This window comes from Equus asinus, chromosome 5 (genome assembly GCF_041296235.1).
Source record: "Equus asinus isolate D_3611 breed Donkey chromosome 5, EquAss-T2T_v2, whole genome shotgun sequence".
In the NCBI taxonomy this organism is placed as follows: Eukaryota; Metazoa; Chordata; class Mammalia; order Perissodactyla; family Equidae; genus Equus; species Equus asinus.
The window spans coordinates 80,510,379-80,519,571 of record NC_091794.1 but is presented as its reverse complement, the minus strand read 5'-3'; the positions used below and the strand labels follow the sequence as shown (position 1 = coordinate 80,519,571).

The following is a 9,193-nucleotide window of genomic DNA, read 5'->3' as shown; positions in this document are numbered from 1 at the left end:
TAGCCTGAGGGGTGGGTCCCTGATCAAGCACATGGATGGGCAGGATGAAAATATAAATGAATGCACTGGGAGGGGGAAGCCCTTTTTCTCCCCCTTGCATGGCAGCCTAGGAAGATATAATCTTGGAGTTGCTTCTGACTGCATTCTTTGCCAGAAGAAAGAAGAAAGCTGTATTAGTTTCCTAGGGCTGCCATAACAAATTACTACAAAATTAGATGAGTTAAAACAGCAACAATTTATTTTCTCACAGTACTGGGGGCTAGAAGTTCAAAATCAAGGTGTCAGTCAGCAAGGTTGGTTCCCTCTGGGGGCTCTGAGGGAGAGTCCGTTCCATGCCTCCTCCTAGCTTTTGGAGATTTCTGGCAATCCTTGGCATTCCTTGGCTTACGAAGCATCACTCCAATCTGTCTCCATCTTCACATGGCTGTGTTCCCTCTGTGTATGCTTGTGTTCAAATTTCTCTCTTCTCATCAGGGCACTAGCTATTGGATTAGGGTCCACACTGAGCCGGTATGACCTCATCTTAACTTGATTACATCTTCTAAGACCTTATTTCCAAATAAGGTCACATTAACAGCTTTTGGGTGGATAAGAATTTGGGGGGACGTTATTTAACTCAATACAGAAGCTAAGTTAGGAAAGCAGAGTCAAGAGGTGGAAGGAGAGAGAACCTTAATGATGACTTATCAATTTCTGAATCCAATCTGTCTAGGTGAAGTGAGCTTCACCCTGGACTTTCCAGATACGTGAGTCAAAACATTTCCTTTTCCTTTAAGCTAGTTTGAGTTTGATTTCTAGCACTTTGACCTGAAAAAATCCTTACTATTGCAGGGGTGAATGGAAAACCAGGAGTTAGACCAAAATGCAGTAAGAAAATGTAAGTTTCCTTTCTCTATTTCCTTCCTTCTATACAATATGCCAGTCTCAAAACACAACACTCCCTTCCAGTCTCAAACACAACACTCCCTTCCAGTCTCAAACACAACACTCCCTTCCAGTCTCAGGACACAGCACACCGAGCCAGTCTCAGGACACAACACTCCATGCCAATACTTCATCGTGCTAGTCTTCAGAGCCCTCCAAGGTCTCCCTCATAGGAATGTTCTCCAGGAAAAGGATTCACCACTTTATTTACTCCTTTCTTTTGCCTAGTTGGACCCCAAACCCCAAAAGTTTGGGATAAAAAATGAGCGAGATTTGGGAACTGATCTTTGGAGATATGTAGACACAGGTGGGAATGAAGATTTGATTCAATCGAATAATGCTGCTCATTCTTTGGAACTGGTACTCAGCATAGTGCCTGGCACATGGTAGATGCATAATAAATGTTTGTTGACAGGCTGAGGGAAATAACATATACTTAGTAGCTATCCGGAGGGGAAATACAAAAAGGCATACAAGATATGATCCCAGCCCTTGGGGGCTCTCAGTACAGTTGGGCAGATAATATGCCATCATGAAGGAAGTACATGGCAACACAAGATCCACAGTCCAAATGTTTGAGACTCTAGGAAGGAAGGGTGGGGCTTCAAGGGAGCAAGATCCCTAGGGTTTGGGTGTAGCCTTTAAGGGAGGATTTGGGGAGGGGGAATTAATTAAGTTAGGCCTAGAAGGACAGAGCAGGTTTCAGAGAGGAGCAGAGTAGGGGGGAGTATGTAGAATGAGGTTGATGTCCTCCCAGGGGAATGTGTGGGCTGGACAGGCAGAGGCAGGGCAGCTGGGGTGGTTTCTTGGTGATGGGGAGGTGAGGGTGAAGAGGAAAATTCTATGGGTCAGGAAGCAACTCCAGGAAGCCAAGATCCTGCTCTTGTAGGCTCAACAAGAGCAGAAAAGAACTCTTATCTCTCCCATCCACCTAGACTCTGTGTTGGGCCAAGATGTGAGGCCCCTGGCTCAGGCATGCAGTGACGGAGTTTGTGTGGCCAGTCTGGTTTAATGTTGTGTGGTTGGGGGTTTGTCTGTTCGTTTAGGAGAATCTAGTTGCAGGTGACAGGAATTAGGATGTTGTTGAAACCTTTCTCTTTTGCATGTTACAATTATGCAGCAGGAGATAATTTCCTGCAAGTTAAGGGGTGATTCCAGCATTGTCTATTCTTGATTTTTTTCTTATCCCTCCATATACCTTGACTCTGCTGATCCTTCCTCAAGGGTTGGCAGGGGAGAAAGCAGAAAAGTGGGTGATGTTTCTTGTGGACTTCACAGCTGGTTCTTTGGCATTTTTGGGTTCCTACTTGTAGGCACGGAGACTAATGGTGACCTCTCTCCTGGGTCCTGCCTCTATCGCCCCCCTCCCAGTCTGCTTCCAGTCAGATTCCCCCAGGGATTTCTCTCAGGGTTAGGAAGGACTCTGGTTGTTGGTGAAGGTCTTGTGTCTCCCCATGGCCTCCTGGTCCACGGCAGCCTGGATGTTCCTGGCTGCCTGGAGGCCGGACTTGATGGCAGTGTCTATCCAGGCATGGGGCAGGCAGGTGTGCTCGCCAGCAAAGTAGATGCGACCCTCTGGCTGGAAGAGCTGCTGCGAATAGTCGGCAAATTGGTAGGGCGTGAACTCAGTGAAGGCACCCATGGTGAGGGGGTCCAGAGACCAGCGCTTGAGCACGGAGGAGGGGCACATGCGCCGCAGCTCCTCCTTGGGTATCTGGTGCACAGCAGCCAGGTCCTCTAGGACGATATCTACCACCTGGTCGTGTTTCATGGATATGAAGAAGAGGGAATCATCGTCCACAGTGTAGGAGGCCAGCAGGACGCCCTTGCCGCTGGGGAGGCTGTGGCTCGGGTAGTAGATGTACCGCGAAGGCCGGTCAGTGATGGAGACCCCACCCCGGATGCCATCCCGCTCCCAAAAGGGCTCATTGCAGGCCAGAATCACCTTGGTAGCGCTGGTGTAATGCACCGAGCGGAGCGCGTCCACCTTGTCTGGGGAGAGCGCTGGCTTAAAGGTGATGAGGCGCGTGGCCTTGGCTGAGGCGGAGATAATGACAAAGTCCGCGGTGAGGGTGTGCAGCTCAGAGTTGGGCTCGTCCACCCGGTAGGAAATCCGGACCTTGGGCCCATCCCTCACTACTGTCTCCACCTTGGAGCCCAGACGGATGGTGCCAGGCTTCAAGCTGGCACTGAGGGCCTTGGGGAGCTGGTCAAAGCCACCTGTGATCTCAGAAAAGCTGCAGGAATGAAGAGAGGGCAGAGAGTGAATGTGGGAGGCAGTAAGCCAGCTTGCCAGTTGTCAGCAGCATCCTTGGTCTGACGGCAGGAAACTAATCTCTGTGAGGGAGGGATTATTATTTAATTAGGTAGTTTGGAAAACTAACACCCAGAGACAAGGGGCTTTCCCATTATGATATTTGCAGTCCAGCTCCATAACCCGGGGATCCAGACACCATACCGTTCTGCGTCCCAGAAGGAGTCCTACAGACTGGGGTTAGGATTCTGGCTCCAGCCCTTCCCAAGGTGTGTGAACTCGAGTCAGTTACATAGCTTCTCTGAGCCTCAGCGTCCTCATGGTAAAATAGCTCTGAATAATAGTACCTACCTTCCAGGTGATCATAGGATTAAATGTGACAATTTTTGGAAAGTGCTTAGCACAATGCTTGACATACAGTAACTACTCAATAATCATAGTTCCCTTTCTCTGCTCTAGTGTTGGAGGAAGGGGCAGAAACGAGTCCTGGTCCAGATCAGCCTTACTCGTTGCTTTTGAGGAAGATGGTGTCAGTCCGCAGGGACTCCAGGAGGGATTTATAGTATCCAGCATCCTCATTCATCACATCCCCAATCATATTTACTGCTCCTCGGCTCAGCATCCCTTCCTTCAGCAGGTAAGCCTGTGGGGAAGTGGAAGTGCCAAATGGAGGGTCCAGTACGTAGGAAGGGGCACCCGCAGGGGCCTGGGGCAGGCAAGGGCTGGGACTGGACTCTGGGGAGGTGAAGGTTTTGGCAGTGGGAAGAGAGGGTCCTGGTAGGCCGAGGACAGCCCCAGGGGGCAAGACTGAGCACAGACTCCCCCGTGCACCCCTATCCTGGGATTTCTTTGCCTCACTCACCTTGGTGGAGTAAGAATCATAAAAGGACATCAGGTGGCTGCAGTTGAAATTTTTCAGACTTTTTTTGAGCTGCGGAACAGGAGGAAGGGGAAGTTGCTTTAGATTAAAGCCGTAGAGACTGAGGCAATCTCCTGGGTTCTCTGGATGTCCCTTTGAAGAGGGTGGGGGCAAGGAGATGGGAGATGGAAGGAGCAGAGGAAGGGTGGTTCCAGGACCCTAAATGCTCCTCTTCCCCCAAACATCTCCCCTTCAGAAGACTAAAACTTAAGGTAAAGACATTGCAATCCAGGAAGATTGGTTCGTTACCAAGGATTGGCTTATCTGGTGATTCCCTTCCTTTCCACTGTCGCTGATCAAGCAATGGCCATTGGGAGAAAGGAGGGGGCTGGGCACTGGGGTTGGGGTGGCAACATTCTTATGGGGTATTAGAAGGAATGCAGACCAATCACAAGAGTACCAGGTAGGAGTCAGGTGACCTGGGTCCATCCACTAACTTGCCAGGTCACCTTAGGCCAGACCCTGTCTTTTCCCAACCCTGGGAGGGGTAAGGCAGGAGGCACCTTGGCAATGGACTGGTAGAAAAGCTTCGCAGCACTCTTGCCCTTCTCAGTGGGGTTCACGGAATAGCCCAGGAGCTCTGGGTTGGCCTTGACCTCTCTGGTGCGATAGCGTTGTCCGTTGATGAGGTACCAGGTGTTGTCATCATATTGGATGAACTTGTTCAGCTTCAGGCCCAACTTCTTGACATAGGTGTGGACCAGCCTAGAGCAGATATAAGCATCACATGACACCCATCCCAATGGCACTTTGTTCCTTCTGGCCTCACAATAGAAGCCATTTCCAGGAAAACCAGTTTCTTCATATGTCCAGGGAGCATGCACTAACTGCTTCCTCATCTCTGACCTTGTTTGTTCTTGCTGCCACACTAACTCTTTTCCTTCTGTTTTTGCCCTGAGGGGGAGAAGTAGTAGGGGTTCACCCGTTACTAAATGAAGGCCCTTTAGGAGTTCCAGTGTATAGGGCTCAGATATAGGGACACAGGCCTTTTGTTTCAGACAGTATTTGAAATTCCATTTTCCATTTCTAAGTAAGTTTGAGGCCAAATCTAAAGACTCCTACTTTGGTTTGGTTCCATTGGTTTTGGTTTCTGTTTTTGGTGGTGTTTGGAGGGAAATCTTGGGTTCAGTTTAAACTTCAGGCAAAAAAAAACCGTCATATTTTTGGAGGTATGTGGAACACCAGGTGAGGGTTTTTTTTGTCTTGGAAGCCTCAGAACCAGAGGCCAAGGTCTCTTCCAGGAATCAGTTACAGCTTAGGTGTTGAGCGTATGCTTTTGTGCCAGGCGCTTTCTTGATTTTGAAGAGGAGCTTTGTCACTTTCTCCTAGGAGAACCTTGGGCGAGTCACTTAATATCTCTGACCCCAGTTTCCTGATTTGTAAATAAGGAAAACAAGAGGATCAAATTAGAGGGTCGTGAGGATCAAATGAAATAATAAACGTATACGCGTTAGCACAGGGCCTGGCTCAACAAATGGCATCTATGATTATATTAATTATTATTATTTTATAGCTTAATGTGGTATAATTGACACATAAGAAGCTGCCGCTATTTAAAGTACACAATTTGTTGAGTTAACAGTGACTATTATCATTGTTAGTTTGCACTCCACCACTTTCTGTGTGACCCTGGGCTCTCAGCCTCGGTCTTCTCTGTCAAGTGGGAGGCCATGTTAGTGTTGCAGGATTAAATCCCATGAGACAGTGAATCTGAAAGGCTCTGACAAGATGGCAGCAGGGTTCCTCCTACATCCTCCGTTCTCCTCCTCTGTGCCCTTTGCTCCATCCCTTCCCCTGGGCTTACCTGTGGGACTTTGGGATTCGCATCGGCCCCAGTTCAAAGTACCAGCCCTCTTCCTCATTCCTGAATGTGAGCACTCGACCCCCGACATGATCGCTGGCCTCCAGGACGGTTACCTAAGGTCCGGAGAAGGTTCCCAAGGTCATGCTCTCTCTTTTCCCACCCCCACCCGGGCCACAGGCCCTAGTCTGGAATTCCCAGCAGTAGGTCCCTGAATGTGGAGGATAACCAAATGGGGAAGCGGGCAGTTTCCTCCAGGGGGGTCCTGAGTAATGTAAGTGAGACGGAACAGCTCCTCGTGGCAGGGCACAGAGCGCTTCTTGGCCCTTTGTTTGCACAGCCCTTCTCTACTTCTGTTTCCAGGAGAACACAAGCTGCAGTTAAGGTCAAGTCTCGGGGGAAGCCATATTTTTGAGGAGCAATAATAAAGGCTAAGAGACCCAGTAGGTTATGAGCAGTTGTCTAAGAGCTGACTGTCACCCCACTATTTTTCTTTTCCCGCTCAGTGAAGAAAACTGCAGGCCAATAATTGAGGCCCCTCCAAGACCTGCTTACCTGGTGGCCAGCGTCCTGCAAGGCCTTGGCGGCTGCCAGGCCAGACACGCCAGCTCCCACTACCACCACATGCTTGGGCAGCCGGGAGGTGTGGAGGCCCTCCTGGGCCATGACAAGGATGGACTCATATTCAGGGTCCTGGAAGCACTTGACCAGGTCCTCATAGGAGGCAAGGCAGCTGGGAGTAGCCAACAGGAGCCCCAAGATGAGGATTCCTGGGGCAGAGAAAGGAGTGAAGCCTGCATTTCTAGGGTCCAGACTCTGTACCCCACCCTACCCAGGGTGAGCTTAGCTGTGTGAATGAGCAGGGGTGGTAAGATCAGGCAGTGTCTGTCTAATGTATGGTTACAATCATATGTATTTGTGCTTGTGACTGTGTAGGGGTGATTGCGTTGTGTGGGATATCAATGTAGGCATGGACCATGCTGGTGTTAGTTGTGCGCTGTGAACATGGACTGCAAGTTCATATGTGTGCATGTGTTTGGAAACTCACGGGCGTGTGCAGGTCCATATTTGACTGTAAACGTGCCTGCTTCTGATGGTGAGTGTGTGTGAGCCTGTTTGTGAGTATGTGAGAATGACTGCGATATAAGTTTCTGTGGTTGTGAGTTTGTGATTTTTGCCCTGTATGACTGTGCACTGTCTGCGATTGTCTGTGAGGGGGTGTGTTTGTGGGTACCTGAGTGATGTGTGGATGAATCTGTATGGGAAGGCGAGATGGGTTGTAGAACGGATGTGTGTTGGCCTGGGTTTGGAAGAGTGAGGACAATGTGTGTGCACGTGCTTGAGTATGAGAGACAATATGGTTGTTTGTGTTCTTGAGTTTGATTCTGTGTGTGCGTTTGAGCGTGAAGCTGGGTGGGAGAGCCTGAGGGTGTCTGTATTCTTTGGGAACACGTGCATTTGTGAGAGGATGTGTGTGTGAAGCACAGTTGTATTTGGGGGAGGGGCGTGGGGGGAATTGTGACTAGTTTCTCAGTGACACTGCTAGTGCCCTGTGAGACCTTGGCAGTCCTAAGGCTCTTCTCCGGCCTCACGTTATTTTGTCAAAGCCCTCTGCGTTTTGTAATGTGCAGCCAAGATCGGAAACCATAGTTAATATATAACATGCAGCAAGTCCTGAGTGACTTGTTTTTCTTCTCTACAGTTAACTGCCCTGATGTACAGAGAAATTCAGCTGCAAGTCTGAAACGAGAGGCTGTGTGGTTTCCTCAGGGTTGCCCGCTCTAAAGGGGAAGAGCCAGGGCTGTGACACACTGAGCCCCCTTGCACCAGCCCTAGGTTTTTTTGGCAGGTGAGAACCCTCTTTGTCCAGTCTGGACAGGCAGGACCACTGAGGCTCACAGAAGGAAAGGGATCTTCAGGGGCCACCTGCTGCAGAGGGGCAGGAGACCCAGCTGGTTCCCAGCACATGCCCTCCCAATGCCAGGAGACCTTCTGCATGGGCGACTCCTCAGTAAATAGGAGAGGGGGCACTATGCCCATGGGAGAGAACCCTAAGCCTCACCTCCTCTCCCCCTCCCCTAGATCAACCTCAACCTCCCAAATCCCTTCTCCACCCTGGCAAATTTTCCCATCTCCCTGGGCTGCCACCATTCCTGTCTCATACCCCATGTCCTTCCTCTTGAATGGGCCCACCCCCCAGATTCATCCTCCAGACATACATCCATTCTCTTGACTCGCTTTCAACACGTGGACTTATCTGTAGCCCCTATTCTGGTGCCTGTCCCATCTCAGTCCCCATCCTCCTTCCCTTGCATGGCCTTCTACCCAGACTCCCCCTTAGACCCATCTCAACCCCCTTTGCCAATCTCCACCCCACACTCTCCCTTTTTCAATGTCCAATACCTCCTTCCTCAGGTGCCTCTCTCAGACTTAGAGGAAGGACCCCACTTACCCTTCATCTTGGCTAGGGCCTTGCAGCTCATGCTGAGCCCAGAGCGTCTCTCCCTCTCTTTATGAGGAACCAGCTCCACCCCAACAGTAGCTGGCCTCGCCCCAGCAACCTGCCCCAGGGCCCTATTGTCTAAACCAAGCAGAGAAGCCCTGCCCTCAAGACCTGGGCTGTCAAGTGAGATGACTCAGTCCCATCCCCAGCCTCACCTTCTGCATCCCCACCTTCCTCCTGGCTTTCCCTAAGGAAAGCCCCTTCTCCCAGCTCAGACCCCAGAACCTAGGTGCCAATGGGGAGGAGGGACTGTGGGAGCCAGATGGGCCCTCCCAAACCTGCTGGGACCATCTCCCAGGAATGGGTGAGGACTGGGGCTGAGCATCTGGGCTGGTTTGGAAGTCCAGTGTCTGGGCTCCCAGGACAGGCCAAAGCTCCTAACTGCTCCCACTACAGAATGCCCCTGTCCCCCTGCTGTCCCACCATGGAGCCTTCTGCTGCACTGTGAGTCTATCCACAGTGAGGACTCTGGCCAGGAGCTCTGGTGGCAGGACTGTGCCCTCCACTCCCCTCCCCTCTCGGGGGCGCCCTGAGCAGGCTGGGCAGAGGTCTTTGGCCTGGCCCATTTGCAGTAGGGAGTGGCTTTGCCCCCTTCCTCTGAGTCCCCTAGGGCTTCCTTAGGCACATGTATGCTTCTCTGGTACTAGAAGTCCTTCCCCTGGGGAATCGGGCCAGCTGGCTGTGGTGCCAAGACTAAGTCTTTGTTCTCAGTGTACAATGCAGGTGGAGACAGGCTGGCTGGTGAGAGGAGTAGCGGGAAGCATGCACGGAGCCAGGAGTGTGGAACTGGGG

At 50.9% G+C, this 9,193-nt stretch overlaps 1 protein-coding gene across 1 annotated transcript; it reads right to left on the bottom strand.

Annotated features, from left to right (window-relative positions):
• Positions 1-206: 206 nt before the first annotated feature.
• LOC106847809 (L-amino-acid oxidase-like) lies at positions 207-8,439 on the bottom strand. Its single transcript, XM_044770575.2, has 7 exons — positions 8,351-8,439; positions 6,454-6,668; positions 5,902-6,014; positions 4,601-4,802; positions 4,041-4,109; positions 3,685-3,821; positions 207-3,161 (listed from the first exon to the last, which is right to left on the bottom strand). Exons 1-7 carry the CDS (start codon positions 8,379-8,381, stop codon positions 2,336-2,338), a joined length of 1,593 nt encoding a protein of 530 aa, XP_044626510.2. The 5' UTR covers positions 8,382-8,439; the 3' UTR covers positions 207-2,335.
• Positions 8,440-9,193: the final 754 nt, after the last annotated feature.

What these genes read in the sequence shown, in the direction of transcription:
- LOC106847809 (XM_044770575.2), bottom strand. Translation starts at nt 8,381, where the DNA reads ATGAGCTGCAAGGCCCTAGCCAAGATGAAGG. An exon ending in GGCCCTAGCCAAGATGAAGG is followed by an intron (nt 6,669 to 8,350) that starts GTAAGTGGGGTC and finishes TCTCTGCCCCAG; the next exon opens with GAATCCTCATCTTGGGGCTC. An exon ending in TGCAGGACGCTGGCCACCAG is followed by an intron (nt 6,015 to 6,453) that starts GTAAGCAGGTCT and finishes TCCGGACCTTAG; the next exon opens with GTAACCGTCCTGGAGGCCAG.